Raw genomic sequence first — 23,944 nt, 5'->3', positions numbered from 1 at the left:
ATGTTTCAGTCAGTACATTATGACCTTCATCAGTTATCGGACTGTGGTAAATGGGGCAGCATGATAGTGAGGAATGGGAGCAAAAGTTGAAAGGCTCAGCAACAACTTTTCTGTTGTGCTGATCCATCTCCTGGCATAGCGCACACTAGGTAGTGTGAAACCAGTGTAAATTCTGACCATGCAGCAAGTCCTGCCCACTTTCTTTTTTACTTACTAAAGTATGTGTTATATGCTAATGATTAAATTCAGTACATTCTATACTTAGAGAGAGCCTTTTACCACCTCCACCAATTCAACTTCTTAGCATGTGTTAATAAGTGCTGCTCCACTGATTCCAGTGCAGTTGGAATGTTTTCTAGCCTCCACCTTTCGAGCATATGCACTGTTAGTTTAGGTGTAAAATATGTTATTAAAGGGAGTCCGTCAGCAGGATAATCAGTATCAGACTAATGCCAGTACCTTGTAGGGCTGCTTTTGCACTTTCCAAAGATGCCTTTCTTATTCTACATTGCAGCTCCATTCCTGATTCACTCTCAGCTTCACTCTCACTTTTATTCTCTTTCCTTCACTCTCAGATTTATATAATCAACCCTACCTACTATGCAGCTCCTCCCCTGCTTAAGTGACATCACCCATTTTACCCCTTTCAGGCCTTCTCACTGTGTGTAGAAATCTGTTTCTTCCTCCTATTGGCACGTTACGTCTCAGAAGAGCACTAGATCGGTGTCTGGTGCTCTTCTGTGACGTCACATGCCTGGGGTCAGTGCTGAGGCCTGTTATTGGCTTCAGCGGTCACATGGGCAAACCTAGTTTCATGACATTTGAAACTGTGAGGAGGCCTGAAAGTGGTGACGGAAGGTAATTGTAAATGTTTTTTATTTTTTACACCTCCCTTGGGCCTAGTACTATTATACTCTGGCATTGAAAGAGACCCCAGAGTATAATAATTTACCACACATCATGTCCTGGAGGCCATTTTAGTTCACAAATCAAATCCCAAATGTTTTGCTTTCAGTAAAAATCTAACAATTTGGTACATTTGGAACTAAGTCAGATCCAAAACTAGTTAGAACATGTATACAATGCTAATCTTCTTAAATTCCCCCTTAGATAACTTTTTCATTTTTCCATCAATAGAGTTGAGTGAGAGCTTTTTTTTTGTTTTGTTTTGTTTTTACAGGCAAGTTGTAATTTTTATTGGAATACGTTTGATCTTTTTTTTTTCTTTTTTTTTTTGTTGAATAGTAGTTGAGCTGAAGTAACCCTGCTCAGCCATTATATACTGGAGCATGCCCCCTGTGCTCCGAGCACACCAGTGTCTTCAACTGCTCACCGCCCCTTAGTGCCTCCTGTTCACTCCCCTGCATCTTCTCCTCATTTTCAGCCTTTCATAGGCATCTGATGCTGCGCTGTACGTGGTTGGCTCTACCACTTTGGGTTCAGGGACAGCCAACTGTGCATGCGCAATCAACCATTTTATGGTGGTCTGTTACATGATTTCAACCATGTGTAGTGCAGTGTTGGCTGCTGATGCAAGGCTGAAGATAAGGAGAAGATGCAGGGGGAGACTGAACAGGAGGCACTAAGGGGCGGTGAGCAGTTGATGACAGCAGTGTGCTCGGAGCACAGGCTGAAAAGAGCAGAAAAACTTAAATCATCTCTCCTGACAGGTCTTAGTAAATACTTGGATATTCTATTAAAATAACAATTCCGTAGCCACATTTCTTCTAATTCAGCATTGAACTGGTCATCCGTTCTTTGTGGTAGAAATGTATGAATAAACTGATACCTAGGTACTAGCATATTACCATTCACATTGTCACTGTTTTATGTCCCTACACAACCTGATATTGTCAGCAGTGATTGTACAGGAAAGGACAATGCCCAGTTGTGAATATATTCATTCTTTTGTTGGAGGAATACCAGGGTAACAGCACAACAAATAGCTCTAAGAAATGTTATTTTAGTGGGGAATACAAGTATTTACTAAAAATAGACATGAGGACAAGTCCTCATAAGGCACTTTGTTCACATTTCCTAGTTGTTTTAGGCCTTCACATAAACTGAAACCGAAAAAAAAGTTTTGTTTTAATTTGCAAGAACAAAGGATCAGACATTAAAATCCACTATTTGAGATCCTTGTTTCACATGGTTGATGTTATATTATGGGTGATATTAGAGGACAGTTATGCTGACCCTTACACACCCAGCTTTGCCTAGAGTCTGACATTTCTAGCAGGGCTGTAGAGTTGGCCATATCACAGACTACAACTCCTCTATTTTTCCACAACATAACTCTGATTCTGACTGCTACATAAATGGCTGACAGCGATATTCAGAAAGAAGCAATGATTTCTGGATCTGGGTATCTGGGTATGAATACTTGTCAGCTTTAGCCGCAGTCCAGTAAGCAGTGTTGTATAAACTGTATATGACACCATGCTGCAATGGCGGTCCATCCATAATGAAATATTTGTCTGCTTGTTGAGATATATATATATATATATATATATATACAACCACATATATATATATATATATATATATATATATATATTTTTTTTTATTTTTTTTTTCATTTTTACTTTCTAAAGAATTTACAATAATTTTTTTTAATTAAATATTCATGTCATAAAACACATGTAGTTAGATAGATAGATAGATAGATTGATAGATAGATATTTTTGGAAACATCTTTACAGTTGTAAACATATTTATTTAATAGATAGATAGATAGATAGATAGATAGATAGGAGATAGATAGATAGATAGATAGATAGATAGATAGATATTTTTGGAAACATCTTTACAGTTGTAAACATATTTATTTAATAGATATCAGTTTTAGTTTATGACTCAAGAACTACAATGAAACTAGTTTTTCCTGACTGTTTTGCAAGTGTGATGTCTAAGAGTTAAAAAGTTAACTTCCGTGTAAAATAGAAGATATGTAGTTTCACTTGAGTACCCGATCAATAATCCAGTACTACAGCCTACAATGTTGTGAATTATGGATAGGACAAGTCGGGGTTAATCCTAACTAGTATTAGTACTCCATATCCATACAGTATGCACTAACAGCTCTAAACCAAGTAAACATTAAAAAGTGATCAGTTAACCAAATAACCATTAGAAAGAGAGTGAGCACTGGAACTATATTCTCCCTTATATGAAGATAAGGAAGCATTCAAACATTATTTCTTACAAGAACATTTCAGGAAAGCAGCATGGAAACACGGGTTCTTCTCAGAAATAATATACGTTCTGCCAGATGGAAACTTTGTATTGAAGGCATTGGATACATTTCAACCATCAAGGTTTAATAAAGACATAACAATCTCTGTAAATTTTATTTACGGGATATACTGAAGACTTTTTGTTAATCACTGCTTCTTAACATTGCAAAGCGTTCTGCATTTTCCATTGTCCTTTTCTCTGCCTTTATTTTAATTCAGGATTCACTTGATCAGGGACAAAGATGTCAAAGATCATCATCTGCAGAAGAATATCAAAGAGCTGTCAAAAGAGGAAACTGCTATGTAAGTTTGCTTTAAATTTGATGTGTATTTTTTTTTTTATTTGAAGCATATTGAAAGAAATAGAGACGTATCAGATATGCCTGAATCTTCTCGCTGTTTACTGTAGTGTTGTTCTCCGCAGCCGATAACTCGCACCTCTAGATAAATGACAGACGTGAAGTTAAAATGTATTCTTATATCATTGTATGCCATGGTTTGAACTGATAGAAAATATATCTTATTTGTATTTAATTTTTATCCGATTTAGGTTTATTAATTATATTATTAATTACTCTGTTAGTGTTTTTCTTTTTAGCTAAATTGATTGCACAATTTTATCAGATTTGTGGAAATTCAGCGCACACAGCTTTGTACAAATCTTATGAGAATGCAGCTCTGCTGTAGGTGCTGAGTGTTAACCCTGTAATAGAGGAAGTGCCGAAGTATTTGTAAAGGCAGTCTTAGTTTAATGTTACCGAGTTGTCAAATTATTTTGTACTTTGGCTATGTTCTAATTTCTACATGAGATTACAATATTTACTCAATTTATTCATACAGAAAAAAACCTCTCTTTTCCCGAGTTTACAAAAGATGCAGCAAATAAAGAATATTTTTGTGTTGCCTAACTTTTTTTATTATTAATACAACTTGTTTTTCTTCTACCTGCGACAGCCGCTGTGTTTTCTTATAGTCTGGTCTTCTTTCCGTTCAAGTTTTCTACAATTTTCATACAGTTTTTGTTACCATTAACCATACCGTGCACCCGTTGTGCAAGACATTGGGTTCTGTATTTCATCATATACTTACCGCAGCCACAGAGATTTAATAATTCTTCATAAAAAGGTTAAAAAAGTTCTAATGAAGTCCTGCACATTATGTACAACTTCACTTTCTAAACTCTGTAAAAGAAACTTTCATATTTAATGGGAAATCATGAATTATTCCATTTATTATCCTCATCCTCCTTTCAAAGACATGATCTGGATAAAAGGCGGGGTGAATAATTTAGAAAAAAAATGAAATGCATTTTTAATGTGAAGGTGCAAACTACAGATTCTCATGACTATTAGCGAGTGCAGAGGAAACAGAATTTTACTTGCAAAACCTCATCAAACCTTAAATTACATGACATACTTCTGTAATAAAATACAGAAGAAAGAAAAGTTTTTTTGCACAAGTTGTTTTTATTAATCCTATAAAGTTGGAAAGTTTTGTGTTTCTAAAATACAACATTTCTACATGACTTTATGCAATTCCAGTTATTTCATTTACACTATAGGTGCATTTTCCCAATTCAATAAAAACCTCATTCAGTTATTTGTCTCATTTCCAGTATATAATCAGGAGCCCCTCATCCCTATGGGGCCATTAAAGATTGAATATAGCTGTATGCGGAAAAGTTTCATTTTCAACATGCAGGAAATTCATCAGCCTGATGCTTTATGAAAGCTTAACAGAAATCCAACATTTACACACGCACACAAAAACATGCACAGGGTAAAAATTGTGTAACTTTTTCATTATAAAATAATAGTCAACAGTTTAGTTACTATTATATTATATTGTATTGTATTGTATACTATTATACTCTTCCGGTCTGAAGAATTGTATTCTGATCCAACAAATCACTCCGTTAAAATACGTCTTTATTCACTACATTAAAAAATTACATATATCCTTAAAAACAGTCTACGCATCTTGGACTGGTAGTTCAGTCTTTAGTCATTGCATTATAACCTTCCGCCTTTCATTGTAATTGTTATAGTATTAAGGCTTATGCAGATGACCATGTTACAGATCTGTATCGTAGTGAACAGGAGTATGGCACATTAAAAGGGAACTTATTATGTTGTGAGCAGCACAGTATAGGGCAGAAGGAGCTCAGTAAATTCATATATATAATATATATATGTATATACATAACATATATATATATATATATATATATATATATATATATATATATATAAAATTTATTTATCTTTTTCCGGACTATAAGACACACCAGACCTTAAGATGCAGAAAAACGTGGTGAAATATTTAATGTATGGGAGTTGTAGTTTTGCAACATCTGCAGAGCCACTGTTCCTGCAGCTGTACGGGGATGCATAGAGCATCTGTTTTTGTAGGGCCAGGTGAAATTTTTTTTTTTAACCATTTTGGGGAATGTCCATTGCTTGTATCACTTTGTATTCAAATCAGAGGTCAAAAATCAGAGGTGAAAATAAACGGCAACTGTATTGCAATCTATGGAATATTCTGCACATTACTATTGAGGCTGGTTGTAGACCAGCCTCAATAGTAATATTACTGTGACTGGCCTGGGAGCCTTCATTAAAAAGAAACTGGTAGGTTCCTTCGCAGAAGCTGGCCTGCAACTTACAAGGTATCACCAGGCCCAGGGGCAAATTTAATACTTTTGGGGAGACTTATAGGTTGTAATGCCCGTGATCAGAGTGGACTCTGATTGGGGGAATTAGCTCCGTGTCTCCACTGTACATTACAGCGGAGTCCCGGTAGCTATGGCAGCTGCTCTGCAGCAGAGTGGTCACCATTATCTTTACAGACAGGGCATCCGCTGTAATAGTATGGCAGATTCCAGGAATGGTTCATGCCATCTGGGCAAGCCCAGGGCTTGCAGTATCGCCCCACTCCTGCCACTGCAGGAAGTCCCACTGAAGGAAACTGGCGGCGACAGGAGTGGGGCAATGCATTCAGACTATAAGACGCACCCCCCATTTTCCTTTCAAATATGGCAAGAAAAAAGTGTGTCTTATAGTCTGAAAAGTACGGTAGTTTTGTGGGAAAATATCTATTATATTTTCTATTTTATTAATTAAAATCTCTGCTCATTCTATTAGAGCATTCCTTCACATGGAAAAGTTTTTATTGCACCATTATTTATTATATGCATACCTTGGAACGGCCCTGATCCTTGCATTTGTTTATGTCATACATTCACCTGTTTGTGGAAGTTCTTTTGCATCGTGGTATAACTTACAATGTAATCCTATCTTAATCTACATTATGATTGTATGGTGCTTGCACTTCTGCCACAGTTGAATAGACAATTTGTTATATTACCATCTTACTTAGCTTTCCCTTCCTCTCCATTTTGTTGTGCTCTGATTTCCTTACATGTGTTTGTATATTGTGGATGTATTGTTGTCTCTTTGTAATTTTTTTATTAGTATTTCATTTTTTTTGTTTTTGAATAACAAACTTTGTACTTTTATAAAATCTTTTTGATAGTTTCAGCCTTTTTTGGCACTGTGTTTTGTCTGCTCATTCTATGCTTAAGAGTCCAATGGCCGCAAAATCACGGCCGCAAAATAGCGCTGCGTATACTATCCACGCTCCCATTGAAATCAATGGGAGCGTATACGGCCCGCAAAAGCTCCCGCGGCATAGACGTGCCAGATTACGAGCCAAAATACATCGTGTGAACCCTCCCTTACTGTTGCAATGAGAAACTGAAATTTCAGATTTTTTTCAAGCATTCTTGATTGGATAACTAATGAACAAGCCACAGAGACCTTACAATAAATGCACAGGATTGATAGCAACTTGAAAATACCTTCTATTCTCTTACAATCTTTCATGAACATACAGAATACTGGGTATAATTTTTACGTCAAAGTTGAGTATGTTAAACTATTGATATATGATAAAAAAAGATTTTAAGTGGGTGGAGTACCTAAAGTGGAATCCATTCTATCTCTATACTAAACTTTTTTGACACTGAAAAGATTGGCTGGTTATCTCTTGCTTGCTGTTGGTATCTGCTTTTAGGTCTTGGTCCAAGTTCAAAAGTGGTTCACTGCAAGAAAAAAGTAGTTAAAGAGGATCTTTCATGTCCTCTGGCACCGGCGGTATTATATATCGCTAGAAAGCTGACAGTGTTCTGAATTCAGCGCACTGTCAGCTTTGCCGGCATGTGTCCAGATGCCAGAGATAGTGACGCACTGACAGCTTTCTAGCAGTATATAAGCCTGCCGGTGCCAGAAGACGTGAAAGGTCCTCTTTAATGACAACACATTGCGAAAATAAACCTCCGAGATTAGGCAGCAGTGTCTCATCACAATGTAAACTCCTGTAACATAAGGATATACTGTATGTAATCATTGTATTACAATATATGACACAACGTGTAAACATAAAATTACTCCTTCAGATATTCATAAAGTACATGGTACAAATGATGATGATCAGCGTGGTCGCAGGTTCAAGCACCCGGGGGAAGGGGGAGCAGCTAAAAAATAAAATTGAAAAAAGTTTTTTTAAAAAGTATAGAGTAAAAGAGAAGTTTTGAAAAAAATACTTAGTATAGATAAATAAATACATGAGGATATATTGCTGATAGATGGCAGTGAGACCCCCCCCCCCCACGATCCTGGGAAATGAGTGTGTTTTATCCCCACTGTGAATGTAGCTGCAGTGAATGTAGTTGCACTCCTGCTCCCATTCATTTCAGTTGGAAATGGCTGAAGTACAGCACTTCTCCATCAAAGTTAATGTCAGTGATATTAAAATACCGCCATTCTCAAGACCAGTGGAGGGCTCAGTATTTGAACCCCCATTAAACAGTAATTTATCCTCTATTTTGTATTTATGTAAAAATTAAAAACATTGAGCATCCTGCATACAAAAATGTCCAAACTATAAAAAGATTTATCCTATATGATTAACACCATAGCAGTAAATAAAAAGATAAAATAACCAAATCTCCATTATTTTGCCTTTTTAACTCCCAAAAATAGAATAAAAAAATGATGAGCAAAACAATTGGACATTCTTCAAAATGTTGTAAATTAAAACTACATCTTGTGCCACAAAAAAGACACTTTACACAGCTCTATATATAGTCAGAAATATAAAAGTGTTTTGGGCATCAGAATTTGGCAACTAAAATAATTTTTATGTAATTTTCAAAAGTAAGAAAATTGAGATCCAAGCCGAAAATTGTCAATAGGGTTCAAAAGAAATCTAGATTTTTGTCCAGCCCAACTAGGGACCCATAATACAGACCCCATAATACAGACCCTATACTATTGAGATAATTGTTTAAAGCACAAGTACCAGTACTTTTTTTGTTATACTGTAGGTTTTATGCATATGAAATGCTTATTTGCCTTTGCTTCACCATTCGGCCCCTGCCTCTGCATTCAGCAGCTTGGAAGCAGGTAGAGTCGATGTAGGGATTTCATTACATTGCACCTGCTTCTCTAGAGGTGCCAACAGCAGAGACCACAGTGGACTACAGAGGAATGGGGAGAGGTGAGTATTATTATTTATGTTCTTTTGTGTGAGGATACCTGGAGGCAGATATTTTACTATGGGGCCATATAAAGTGAGACATTATATTGTGAGGGCCATATTAAGGGGGCTATTATTACTGTGAAAGCTACATTAAGGGGGCATTATACTATGAGGCCATAGTAAAAAGGGCATTATACTGTAGGGGCCACAGGAAGCATGATAGTGTGTCAGGCCACTAAAGAGACATTCTACTGTTTTGGGGTACAAAGGGACATATTTGGGAATGGACTGAGCCAAAATGGGCGTAGATAGAGATGGGGCTTACAACACGACAATACGTAAATTTGCTATGGTGCGCTGTACATGCTGCAGATTTTGTCCTTCTTATACTTCTATGAATCAACCAGACTACTGAACCATGAAAGATCAGGCTTTCCAGTGCTATGAAGTACTGGGTGTGCAAATATAGCCATTAGAGATGAGCAAACACTATTTGAAACAGACGTTTCGAATAGCACGCTCCCATAGAAATGAATGGAAGCGGCCGGCACGCAGACTTTGCTGGCAGCCGGCCGCTTAACCCCCCGCTTCCTGGCTACATCCATTCATTTCTATGGGAGCGTGCTATTCGAAACGGCTGTTTCGAATAGTGTTCGCTCATCTCTAATAGCCATGCTTCTAAGAAATGGCAGGTTGGACTTGCTGCTGAAGCTCAGCAGTGCTGTGAGTCAGTCCACGACAAAAACTCCTGACCAACACAACTTTCCATCACAAACATAAATACCATTTACAGTATGTTGTAGAGTTACGCTGGGTTCACACCTGCGTTCATGTCTCCGTTCTATGGTTTCCGTCTTCTGCATGGCAGAAGACGGAAACCATAGACCGGGTGCGGCGGTGAGCGTTTTAGGCTCTCCGCCGCGAAACCGGATTTTTTTATCCGGACACAGAGTAGTGCATGTCCGACTCTGTGTCCGGATTATAAAACCCAGTTTCGCGGCGGAGAGCCTGTTTTATGCAGGAAATGGAAACCTGCAATAAGGACAGATGAACGCAGATGTGAACGAGCCCTGACTGGGACGTTGCTTGATAAACATATATATTTGTGCCAGATTTCCTTTTTTTATTATAAGTATGGCAGAAGTCATATTGAAATTACTTCTCAATGTTCATGTACATCTGTATGAGATGGTTTGTACTCCATATCACATTTCTTAGTTCTACTAGAGTCTAAGAAAATATTAGTGTGTCTGTATATCCTTTCACATACAGTTTTTGCATTTGCCACTACTTTCCCCTTTTAGCTATAACCTCATGCTATATCTTTTTCATCTTCAGAAGCTGCAGTTTTGTATGTTTTCCAGTAGATGCCCCCAGAGACCATTCAACCTTTCTGCCTTTACATGAAACTTCTGACATTTTGTTTTCCTGCTGAAATATTGGTAATAGATTTGTTCTGATCAAACATAAATGATGCTTTTTATGATAATATAATGGGGAGAGCACTGTCTCTCTTATGTAATATGAAAACATAACAGATTCATATAGGAACATGGCACACTAGAAACAGCAGAGCTGAATTTGTCATTCAGATTGGTTATATCATAAGCAAAATCAGGCCATATCTGTCTCATCAGTGGGGCCCAGCTAAACAGGGGTCCCATGTGGCCTCATATGAATGGAATTTAGTCCTTAACTAAACTCGAGGTACTGTAATTTAATGGAGGACATCTCTATATATAGTGAGCCACATTAACTAAGGCTCAGAACAAAAATGGCCAAAAATGAGCCTCAATTTCAACCACTGTGTCCCTCTTGCTACTTTTTTAGTCAGTGGGGAAAGCAGTGGATATCTAGAGGGGCTCAAACAGAGGCGCCACATTTACTATAACAATAAAAAGTTATACCACAAACATATGCCATTCCTGGCTGGAGTCGTTTTGAGATCAGACGCACTTACATGCACAAAAGCGCAGCCTTTTAGTAAACTGGCATAATAATCACAAATTCTGGCGAGTTTCTATACAATATATAAAGAGCCTACACTGTTTTTTGTGCACCACTGATTTAGACATTGGCAGTTCTGAACCTATGAATTTTTGGTATTATTGGATTCACCCCTCATATCTCCTTAGTAGAGATGAGCGAACAGTGTTCTATCGAACACATGTTCGATCGGATATCAGGGTGTTCGCCATGTTCGAATCGAATCGAACACCGCGTGGTAAAGTGCGCCAAAATTCGATTCCCCTCCCACCTTCCCTGGCGCCTTTTTTGCACCAATAACAGCGCAGGGGAGGTGGGACAGGAACTACGACACTGGGGGCATTGAAAAAAATTGGAAAAAGTCATTGGCTGCCGAAATCAGGTGACCTCCATTTTAGACGAATAGTGGATTTCAAATCCGGGTCATATGAGAATGTGAACTTTGTGACTATGAGACAGGGATAGCTGTACAGGCAGGGATAGCTAGGGATAACCTTTATTTAGGGGGGAATGTTATTAAAAATAACTTTTTGGGGCTCTATCGGGTGTGTAATTGTGATTTTTGTGAGATAAACTTTTTCCCATAGGGATGCATTGGCCAGCGCTGATTGGCCGAATTCCGTACTCTGGCCAATCAGTGCTGGCCAATGCATTCTATTAGCTTGATGAAGCAGAGTGTGCACAAGGGTTCAAGCGCACCCTCGGCTCTGATGTAGCAGAGCTGAGGCTGCACAAGGGTTCAAGCGCACCCTCGGCTCTGATGTAGGAGAGCCGAGGGTGCACTTGAACCCTTGTGCACCCTCGGCTCTGCTACATCAGAGCCGAGGGTGCGCTTGAACCCTTGTGCACACTCTGCTTCATCAAGCTAATAGAATGCATTGGCCAGCGCTGATTGGCCAATGCATTCTATTAGCCCGATGAAGTAGAGCTGAATGTGTGTGCTAAGCACACACATTCAGCTCTACTTCATCGGGCTAATAGAATGCATTGGCCAGCGCTGATTGGCCAGAGTACGGAATTCGGCCAATCAGCGCTGGCTCTGCTGGAGGAGGCGGAGTCTAAGATCGCTCCACACCAGTCTCCATTCAGGTCCGACCTTAGACTCCGCCTCCTCCAGCAGAGCCAGCGCTGATTGGCCGAATTCCGTACTCTGGCCAATCAGCACTGGCTAATGCATTGTATTGGCGTGATGAAGCAGTGCTGAATGTGTGTGCTTAGCACACACATTCAGCTCTACTTCATCGGGCTAATAGAATGCATTGGCCAGCGCTGATTGGCCAGAGTACGGAATTCGGTCAATCAGCGCTGGCTCTGCTGGAGGAGGCGGAGTCTAAGATCGCTCCACACCAGTCTCCATTCAGGGCCGACCTTAGACTCCGCCTCCTCCAGCAGAGCCAGCGCTGATTGGCCGAATTCCGTACTCTGGCCAATCAGCACTGGCTAATGCATTGTATTGGCGTGATGAAGCAGTGCTGAATGTGTGTGCTTAACACACACATTCAGCTCTACTTCATCGGGCTAATAGAATGCATTGGCCAATCAGCGCTGACCAATGCATTCTATTAGCGTGAACTGAGTTTGCACAGGGGTTCTAGTGCACCCTCGGCTCTGCTACATCAGATTGCTACATCTGATGTAGCAGTGCCGAGTGTGCATCAGATGTGTAGTTGAGCAAAACTGACTCAGCACTGCTAAGTCTCTGCATTCGCATAGGAATGCATTGGCCAGCCTTCGGCCAATCAGCGCTGGCTCTGCCGGAGGAGGCGGAGTCTAAGGTCGGACCTGAATGGAGACTGGTGTGGAGCGATCTTAGACTCCGCCTCCTCCAGCAGAGCCAGCGCTGATTGGTCGAGTTCCGTACTCTGGCCAATCAGCACTGGCCAATGCATTTCTATGGGGAAAAGTTAGCTTGCGAAAATCGCAAACTGACAGGGATTTCCATGAAATAAAGTGACTTTTATGCCCCCAGACATGCTTCCCCTGCTGTCCCAGTGTCATTCCAGGGTGTTGGTATCATTTCCTGGGGTGTCATAGTGGACTTGGTGACCCTCCAGACACGAATTTGGGTTTCCCCCTTAACGAGTTTATGTTCCCCATAGACTATAATGGGGTTCGAAACCCATTCGAACACTCGAACAGTGAGCGGCTGTTCGAATCGAATTTCGAACCTCGAACATTTTAGTGTTCGCTCATCTCTACTCCTTAGATCTGGCATAAGTACCACCACTAAAGGTCACAACAAGGTCAACCTTTTGCCCATAGACTTTTATGTTCTACATATATATATATATATATATATATATATATATATATGTTTGTGAAGCAAACATCCAATCCGTCTAGTATATATATTGAACTGTGATACAGAACTTTATAGTGTTTTTTTCCAGTGGCCTGCAAATAACTGGCATTGGGTTGCAAATATGTTAAAAAATATAAAAGCGCTTATACTCACCTCCACCAATCCCTGCTACCATGTGCTGACGGTGTCCGGGGTCCCACTGTGCTCCCATCCTTCTCCCTTACTAAGATGTCAGGAATTAGATGGGAATACCCACTGAGCCGAGGACTGTCACCTCTGCAGCCAAACCAGGCATTGCTAGAAATTTCCCGAAGAGTGAAGGAACTCAGGTGCGGGCATTGTTGGAACAGTGGCAGCAGGGGATTGGTAAAGGTGAATATAAGCTTCTTTTTTATATATTTTCAGCCAAGTGCCCTTTTATGCAACTCTTTCAATGGCTTTTCAGTGACTTTTATCAGAAGATATCTTTTTGAATTGCGACATCTGTACATACACAGAAATTTTATCTTAAGGAAATGTACCAATTTGTAGTTAAGCATAGAATTCTTGATATAGCACTGTGGATACATTCGCTGTGACTACACATGGTTTTCCCATAGACATGCGTATGCTGTAGTACGAAATGGATAGATCAGCTAGCCACAAGTACTTGTAGAGTTTTCTAACTGTAAGTCAGGAGTTCATTACATTTGTTTTTTTATGAAAAATATTTTTTTCCTTTGCTGTTTTTCTGTCACCATTTGCAATAATGTGGTGTAAATGAAGAGATCTCTTTGCTTAAGGCCTTATTGGATATAATGATCTCAATGTGAGAATTATCTGTGCAATCCACCAAACTCCACATCTTCAATGACCACGAAAGTTCACATTTAAGTAGAAATTAACTATTTTCAGAGCATTATGAAATATACATGGAAAAGTTTCAGCTACTTTTCAGAAGTAAATGTAGTACAGTATGAAATATTAAAGTTATGATTCTATATACAAGGGTGTAGCAAACTGCTGGAAAAAGACTATAAGAAGTAACATATAGCATTGTGTTACTTAGGAAATGCAAATAAAGAGAAGACGGTATCTGTGTCTTCTATAGATGTCCTGAATGTGTGACTATACACTGCAGATAGGTGAAGCTGCTCATTACATTACTATGATGTTTTAACTCTTTACTTTTCAGAAGGGAAAGGTTAGAGGCCGCACCGCTGTAAATACCCCTGCTATGTGCACACTGTAGCAGCAGAACAAGTGTGTGCGGGTCATTGCTTGGCAGGTTAACATCTGCTAGTGTATGACACATCAGTTCTCCAGCCTGCTTTGTAAATCTGGCAGTGGCGTTCAGCTTTCAGTAGAAGGTGCCAGAGAGAGGTCATTGATTTCTCACAATTATTTGCCTTTTTTTTTTTTTTTTCTTTTTTGGGCTTCCTTCACACAAACAACATTTCAGCATTTTTGAATGCTTGTTAAAAAAAACTAAAAGTTTTTATAGAATTTTTGGTGACTTTTATATGTGTATAATTTTAAACATATATTTTGCTGCCAGGTTTCTTGACAGAATACCGTGTAGAAGAAAGAGGACAGTTTATCTTAAGTATATTGGGAAGGGACCCATCAAGTATGGATTGTCCAAGGTAGAGAAGTACTTTAGTATATTCAGTGTTCGTGGACTGAGTATGCAATTTTAGCATTTCAATGACAATTAAAGAAGCAATAGACGGTAACATATGATTTGGATACAGTAGACAGGATCCATTTGGTACTTGTTGAGTATTCTAAAATCAATTTTTTTTTTTTATTTTTTTTTTTGGGGGGGGGGGTTCAGGACGAGATCATTAATGTCACTGCAATTGGATTGTGCAGGTTTTCGGAAAAGATCTCTCTAATGTACTCTAAGGGAAATGGCACTGAGACCTCAGCGATTTGACATATGGCATAGGAAAGTGTATTTAGTTGGGAACTATAGTAGACTTAGACCTTTAGACCTCCGGCACAGGACCATCATGATGTTTACTGTCCATAAATACTGATCCACAAAAAACATGTCAGTATGTCATCCACAAACATAGATCTCCAAAAAGACTTGTATGGTCCCTTATACTTGTCTGTATGACAAATACAGAGAAAAATAGGATGTTTCATAATTTGCTGTCCTTGGATACGACATGGACACACGGTTGCAAAAAATGCAGTAGTGTTTTTGGGCTCATAGAAATGTATGTGTCTGTGCTTTGATCTGAAATTGTGGATTCACAATTGTGGATTAAAACGAGGCATTACTGAAGAATGAGTATAACTTTTTACTTTCATAAAAATGTCAGCAATGGTTCCCCTTTCCTTTAGGGAATTACAAGCTTGAAATATTAGGCCCAACTTAAACTGGGACTTGTTTGTGATCATTACTTCCATATTGTAAACTGTACTTAACATATTAGATCAGGGTTATCAGTCACTTCAAACATAATAATTAGAGATGAGCGAGTACTGTTCAGATCAGCCGATCCGAACAGCATTCTCCTTAGAAATGAATGGATGCACTTGGTACTTCCGCTTTGACGGCAGCCGGCCGCTTAACCCCCCGCGTGCCGGCTACGTCCATTCATTTCTATGCGAGCGTGCTGTTTGGATCGGCTGATCCGAACAGTACTCGCTCATCTCTAATAATAATACAATAATAATAATAACTTTGCTTGTACATTAGTTCATGCTGAATAGATTGATGTCTTTTTCATGAACTATCATTACATTGGGAGGTCCACCAAGGAAAAAGACAATGCTAATAATATTGAACTTACAACTTAACAATGTCACTGTCATGTCTCGTACTGTGTTAGCCAGTGGGTAGGAAATATAAAATAAAAAACAACAAAACTTGATAGTCTTCAGTAGTTGATACCTTTTTAATAGCTAACTAATAATGATGAGATTACAATGTTTCAGAACTCTAGGCTCCTTTCTCAAGTAAATTTAAAAACCATTTCTGAAGGATGCATATTTATGTACAAAAGGACACATAGGGATAGAATTCCAGGAGGAAGGGGGGTGGGGTAGAGGGTTGTTAGTAATTGGTAGAAACAATGTAAACAATTCCAGGTTCTTATCAGTTCTCAGGGTCTCAGGTCAGTGATTTCTGTAAGATGCCATAAACCCATGTGACAGATTTAACCCCTTCTCCAGTGTTTGAAGTAGGGTCATAAGTTTATACTCATAAATCCGTCGCTCTTTCTTTGATTTAAAATTCCCTCTTAAAACCAAAATTGATAACCAAATCACCAGGGCCACCAGAATTCCAAGATCAGATTTAGGCGGGGCTTGGTGCGGCTGGAGAGTGTGGGTGGGGAGACGTGAGTGCATCACTCACTTCTCCCCTCCCAGTACCCACCCACACTCTCCTAAGCCCCGCCTTCTCTATAATACTAGTCTGCGGAGGCGGGGCACAGGGTGTTCTGAAGCCACATGAAGGACAGAGGACCGGACCAGCAGAGGGCAGCGGCAGCAGGTAAGTTGAGCGGCATTGACGAGTAGATAGATATTACTGTACATAGACAAGTCAATGTACAGTAGTATCTATCTACTCGTGTACCTGCCTCGTCGTCCTCACAGCAGAGCAGCACACAGTGATTTACCTGCTGCATTCGGACTATAAGACTCACCCCCATTTTCCTCCCATATTTGGTGGAAAAAAAGTGTGTCTTATAGTCTGAAAAATACGGTAACTATATAACCTGATTAATAGATGCCCCAAGCAACACAGGTATGGTCAAGGTTGCACTTATCTTTGACATTTTGTTCTGATGCGGTCATCTGTTGTTTTATATATTGAGGAGATTATTAAACTTTTATTTTCAGGTTTGGATAATTCATATAAAATTCTAGATTATTTGCAAGTATGTCTGTGTTTCTTATATATCTGTTCTTAATTTTATTCAACATAGATGTGAGAAAGGTATGAGATAGATAGATAGATAGATAGATAGATAGATAGATAGATAGAACTCCAAAAAAGCAGGCTGCACACCAAAATTGTGAAAAAAGTGAAGGAGGTTTATTGCCTCCAAGAGCCTGTTTCGAGCCTCCTTCACTTTTTTCACAATTTTGGTGTGCCGCCTGCTTTTTTGGAGTTATATTGAACGGGACAAATCCTTTTCTCATTAGTGAGCACCCTATGCCTAGACTGGTGCGGTTATATATGTTTTTTTTGATAGATAGATAGATAGATAGATAGATAGATAGATAGATAGATAGAGATACTGTACTTTCCCAAAAAGTAGGCATGTTGGGGTTGAGGTTTGGTGCGATGTGGTCTTCTGCAACCTATTGTGTGGCTTCCTACAAATTATTATTTTTTATACCAGACTCCGACATACTGTACATTATAGCTGGCATATATTTGAGTTTCTGCAACACACAAGGAAGAAGATCCATCTAATTTATTAAGATAAACATATATCCACCTCAGCACACATGGTATCAAGACTGGCATAGGAAACACCAATCTTCATACATTACTCCCTACTATATTTTGCCTGTGATTTTACCAAGGCTGTAGCTATAGGGGGTGCTGAGGTAGCAGTTACACCTCTGTACCCCAGGACTCATCTGTCACATAAGAAGGCACATTGTTGGTGAAGGGCCTGCTACAGATCTTATATTAGGGTCCAGAGATTCTGCTTCTATAAGTTAAATATTCTCAATTTATTACAAGAGTTTGAATTCATAAAATAACTTAACAGAACAAATTGATTTGTTAGATAAAACCAACTCAATAAAATAATATATATATATATATATATATATATATATATATATATATACACATATATATATATAAAAGATCCTTTAGTATACAGTGCATTTGGTGTGTGTGTTTCTATGAGTTTATATATATATTAACCACCGGCCTTAAAGTTAAAATAAGATATATTGATAGACATAAATACATTAATAATATTTTATATAATACACTCAGTATAATGTAACACAATCATTTCTACATTCTATTCAATGACCAATATGTTTGCAGCAATGATTTGTTAAGATCATACAGTAAGGATACAAAGGGCATTTTCCTTCTATAATACAATCTTGATTTAATAGATATATTTTTCAGGTTGTTTAGTAAGTGCACAGGATAATGTGAATATAAAGTGGTTGTAAAATTAAATAGTCACCGAGTCCATTAATCTAATTCTCGATCAAATAAGATTCAGAAACTCCGACCTCCTTTATTTACTTCTTTACTAAGTGATAACCTTTATGAGCTTTTCCCAGTAAATTATTAATGTTAGAATGGTATTTTATATGAAGATTAATGATACTTTATACACTGTGGTTACATTCCTTTTTCTGAAATGAAATCATCTTGAAAGTAATATTTGCCATAATCCAGTGAAGGAGAAATTTCTTCTTATCCTGCGGTGGCCAGGTGGAGTCACCACAGCCTCAGACAAACATGTCCTGGAGCATTTGAGAAGGAGCCAGTATGTGGGTTCTCCGCTTATGTTGTGTAGAAGAAGTTGCGTCTGGACTTCTCGCCAAGTGTGTTCATAGCTGCCTGATGATAAATGTGCAACACGACGCTCAATTACACCACATGCATACTGCACAGCTCAGTGCAAAACATTTGGGACACAGCTTAAGTGAAATGAACAATAAGGTGCAATGTAATGCAAGCGCTAGTAACAAAGCGAGATGCAATTATGAGGCTATTTAATTATTTGTTTTCTTCTTTGTGCAGATATCAGAATTCATTCAAGCACAGCATCTGCATAGAAATGCTGCGCCAAGGCTATCACAAGTCTTTCTCAGAACTCTTTACTCTGATTCACAAGTGGAATGCCTTAAGGGACGCTGGAGGGCCTGGGTCAGCCATATGGCAGCAAAAACCCTTGGAGGAGCAGCACGAGAAACTGGATCAACTTCAACATTTCCTGACCAGGGCTGAGGCAGCCCAACGATCAGGTAAGAGGGGGAATTCTGGGTAACAGAGCAGCAGGAGCTGAAGCATCGAGAGCCTGAGGCGAGGATTCTAAATTGTTTCATCTTTGAGTTTGAGACATTACTACAATTTAGCACATATCAGCTTTACTCTTATCAGCCGTATAGCAAGATAAGTACCAGATCATAAAGTATAGTTAAAAAGGAAAGCCTGGCATCAAACTGTGCCTTTCTAATCCTTTAAAAAGAGAATCAGGCAGAGAAAGGGGTGCATGGATTTTAACATCTCTTAAGGGAATATTGTTGTTTTATATGCACGAGAGGTCTGCTGGGAAGCTTATGTATGCATAGCATTCAGGCAGTGTCATTTTTTTTGTTCTCGCAACGCTGCAGCGTTAAGCAATATTGCAGTGCCATCATGTACTTCCAATATATACCGTGCAAGGGTAATGAAATAAAATCCAGGTGAAGCAATAAGCAGCGCTGCCAAATGAAATGCTATTCTTACCTAATATTCTGACTTACTGTTCCTTGAGATTAAATATTAAAATATGTATTTATTGTGTGTGACATGAATGTATTATGCACACTGGCTTTACTTATGCCCATCATTTTCTAGGTATTTAGTGTAATTTGAACATTCTTCTAGTCAAGGTGGATAATTGCAATCTGTAAATTAAATTGCATAAATTAGTTAGGCTCACTTTATGCCGCACTGTGTGTGTGTGTGTGTGTGTGTGTGTGTGAACCTACATCACTACACTCTTTTTGTATTTGTATCTTTTTGTATTATTAATCTTTTTATTTTCTAAGCAACATTAATCAACCCTTTCCCACATTTAGACAGATTTCAGTAGGAGATATTTATAACACCCAGATATACATGTAGATTCTGATGATCATGTCAGTGGAGCATCTATGCACACATACAGTAGTTACCATTGGAAAATTTGCTGTGGTTGGGATCACACTCTTGTAGTAACAGCCACTATCGGAGAAACCTCTGGTCCCTGGCATTTACCATCTTCAATGTTGATGTCGTTGACAAGCAAAGAAGGGGGCTGACTCCGTTAATTTCTTGCCTTATAAACTATGGGATCAACTTTACCTAATTACAGTCCAGGGCCTAAAAACAGACTCTAGTGCTTTCCTGTAACACTGTCCATTAAGGTTTACTTTAGCTATACCATACCAAAATATTTCACATGCCATACACAAGCCTAATGAGAGTCTATCACTTCCCCCAAAGATGATCAACTATCACCACCATGTTGCAGAGCACATTACTGTGATACACAACATACCTTTATTGTGTATGTCACTTTTGTAGATTTGGGAAAAAAGAACTTTGATGCACTGGGGGCGGGCCTTTAGCTCCCTGGAGCTAAGCTCTTGTCACTCAGATCCCCGCCTGCACCACTCTGGGAAGAGTGAGTTAAAGGGATCCTATCATTAACACATTATTTTTTCTAGGTACCACATCGGAATAGCCATAAGAAAGGCTATTCGTCTCCTACCTTTCATTGTCTTCTCCGCGCCGCCATTCACCTACAATCCCGGTTCTTGTTCGTATACAAATTAGCTCTCTTGCAGCACTGGGGTTGGGCCCCAGCACTCAAACAGCACAGGGGGCGGCCCCAATGCTGCGAGAGAACTCTCTCCAGCGCCGCCTCCATCTTCGTCAGGAGCGTCCTCTTCAGCCTCTTCTTCCGGCGGTGGCTTGTAACTGCGCATGCCCACAGGCCACAAGAAAATGGCCGCTTGCACAGTATTGTAAGCTAGAGAGCTAATTATTGTAAACGAGATAGCTAATTTGTATACCAACAAGAATCGGGATTGTAGTCGAATGGCGGCGCAGAGAAGACAACGAAAAGTAGGAGACAAATAGCCTTTCTTAAGGCTATTCCGACGTGGTACCTAGAGAAAATAGTGTGTGAATGATAGGATCCCTTTAATCTTTCCCATCACCCATTCTACTTGATCAGTAAGAAGAGTGCTCCAAGGGTGGAAGTCCCACCCCATGTGCACCAACTGTCTTATTTGCATAAGACTTCAAGTTGTTTTTCTCCAAATTTAAATATTTACATATTTAATAGGTATAATGTAGAATACTGTATTGTGCTCTATATGTGGTAGTAGCAGTTGAATATGTTTGGGAGAAGTAGTAGATTACATTTAATGTATTGTTAAGTAGAGTTATATCTCATAATAGAACTAAAAAATGATATTACTTATATGTACTCCTAATAGATACCTAAAAAAAAGTTAATGTGGTCCCTAACAATGAAATTGGTTCTATGCGTAGGTTAAGGCCCCACGTCGCAGAAGCATAGTGTTTTTTGTTTCAAATTTTGCTGATGTTTTTTGAGCCAAAGTCAGGAGTGGATTGAAAAGGAATGGGAAATACATAGGAAATACATAGACATGTCTCTTCTGTTAATTCCACTCATGAATTTAGCTAAATAAAACCTGAACAAAATTTGCTACAAAAACCACTGTGTTTCCATAATGTGGGGCCTAAGCCTTATAGAGATTTTAGCTCAGCATTTTAAAGCATTTCTAGTGTTTTAATACAGGGTTTTACTGGCGTTTTTTTGCACAGTTTTCGTTGTTCAAAACTTCTACAGCCAGATGTTACTTTAAAGTCTATAGTACATATATTGGCTTTTACAGCAGCCCCCTGACCTCAAATGGAATGGCAATAGTAAGGAATTGCTACCGCTGGTGGTACCAGTAGACCTGTAAAAGATCAGCTAACTTTTTTTTTCATTTTTTTAAATTCACGCTATTTCATACTTTTGAAGGACAGCTGATGGCTCGCTGGTTTCCTTGCAGTCCTGGGTTTGAATCTGGGTTTCACCACAGCTACATTTACATCAGGGGTAAACTCACCCATTCACATGATTAGTGGATCAGACCCCCACTGAACAGAAACGTGTTCTATGTCCTATGGAGAAGGATAAGTATTTATATTGGCATACCCCCTTTAAAGGTTTATTCCCATCTCAGAAAATCATGATTGGGGCAGGAATAACTGGCTACAAAGCCCGACCACCAGGTAGTGCTGCTCTTATTCCTATAGAGGTATTTGGGAACTATAAAAGCAGTGTAGCCAAGACACAATACTCCCATAGCTCTATAGTTACAGAAACAGCTTAGCTCTCATGCACTACCTGTGTAGTCTGGCAATGACATATTCCTGCCATTTATGTAAATGATAATGTAGTCCATTGGCAGCAATGAGCAGGCTGCATATTTCAGGTTGGATACACTGTACTCCAGAATGACAAACTTGCTGTGGTCTAACAATAAAAGTTTTGTAAACCTGCTTAAGTCCAATGTCTTGTATTCTCATCCATGTTTATTTGTATAATATCCCAACCTCACATTTTGTAAGTGTGCTTGAGAATACATGACAATTGCCTAGGTTTGTCTTACAATCGGGTTTCCTTGCTTCTTGTCTGGGTGACAGCATTTCTTTTCCTGCAGGTAGATGTGACTGTGAAGAAGTGATTATGAGTTAGAGTCTATTCAGATGACAAAGTTCCTCAGCTGTTTGCTCTTCATGATCTGTAAAAAAAAAAAAAAAAAAAGAGCGTTCTCTATTTTACATGGATCAGACTATCAGCTCCATTTTTGATTCACCCATTGAGATGAATGAGTTAGTGGAAAAAATGGATCAACCACGGTTATATTAAACATTTGTCTGGCTACCAGCTCGGTGTAAATAGAACATTAAAGTAGCAAAAGCTTCCTATTTATTCTAGAAAGCTTTCCCTATAAATCCAATTTGAGAATTCTGTTAATGTGATGTTTTGGAAGTCCCTACTTACACAGGCAGAAAGCACCACGTGGTTGTCATAATGACTGTTAGGGCATAATTCCTAGGAAAAAATGCTATTTTCTTCCACTTCCAGCAGCCTGTATTTCCCTTTCTCTGTCTGCAGGCTTACATTCACTACGCCAGTCTAAAAGTAAGATAGTAGTAAACTAGTAAAACTGTTTCAAGCAAAAAGTCACAAAAAACGATTACGCCAATGACACAGTAACTAAAGACACAAAGAATAAGGAGTATTAAGGAAGGGGATTCTGATGTAGTCTGTCATTCTGTGTGTGACACTCATTCTGTGATGTTGGAGGGGTCGGGGGAACTTTTTTACACTGCGCAACATCTAATATAAGATAATATAACATCTCCATATACTTTAATTGATAGTCTCCCTGCTCCTGTCCTGACCAACCCTATTACACCCTTTTCTCTACATTTATCCCATAATGATTTGCCTTCTGTAGGGACAACACTTTACAATAGCACAATCGCCAATTGTGCGCCATCACAGCCACGGTGCCACCCTGCCAATATCTGCCTCATTATTACAACAAATGTCACCAAGTGTCATTGTGCCTCAAAATCATAGTACAAGACTGGATAGAAGGACCTAAGCAATGGTGCAACTTTTACATCGATTTGCAACCATTTTTGTAAATCTATTAAGATCAGAATTGTCGGCGATCTTAGGCTATGCTGACATCTATGCTGTTAGTCAGTGCCCAGCAGACCTTATTGACTGTAATGTTGGCTATATCATGGTATCAGACCTGAAGGTACCTCAGATGATAATGTGTATGTAGCTGAAAGAACTAGATGTGTCCCAGAGCAAAATACTGCCATCACTTGAGGCCCTTAAAAGTAGTAGAAACATCTTTGTGGCCACAAACCAATACAGGATATGCAAATGACTCTGAAAATCTTTGTCACTGCTAAGAGGAAGACATTAGACACAAATTCCAGAAGAGATTCATAAGATTTTCGCAAATCAGGCTCCACCTCTGATGCACTTGCATCTATAAGAAGATCATTATCTCTACATTGCTCCAACACTTTGTAGCCACAAAGGCATGTTTCTGCTCCTTTTAATGCCCCTTTACATGTCACAGTTATAGGTTTGGG

General features: G+C 38.9%; 1 protein-coding gene across 1 annotated transcript in view; it reads left to right on the top strand.

Annotated features, from left to right (window-relative positions):
• The window catches only part of TTC29 (tetratricopeptide repeat domain 29), a 196,036-nt gene that overhangs the window by 4,695 nt on the left and 167,397 nt on the right, over window positions 1-23,944 (top strand). The window contains exons 3-4 of the mRNA XM_075257582.1: window positions 3,456-3,539; window positions 18,794-19,017. Of these exons, the coding sequence (XP_075113683.1) occupies window positions 3,456-3,539; window positions 18,794-19,017 (308 nt within the window). The remainder of the gene's footprint in view (window positions 1-3,455; window positions 3,540-18,793; window positions 19,018-23,944) is intronic.

Source organism: Leptodactylus fuscus, chromosome 1 (genome assembly GCF_031893055.1).
Source record: "Leptodactylus fuscus isolate aLepFus1 chromosome 1, aLepFus1.hap2, whole genome shotgun sequence".
NCBI classification, from domain to species: domain Eukaryota; kingdom Metazoa; phylum Chordata; class Amphibia; order Anura; family Leptodactylidae; genus Leptodactylus; species Leptodactylus fuscus.
Note: the sequence above shows the minus strand (reverse complement) of the source record. Positions and strands in the feature narration are given on the sequence as shown.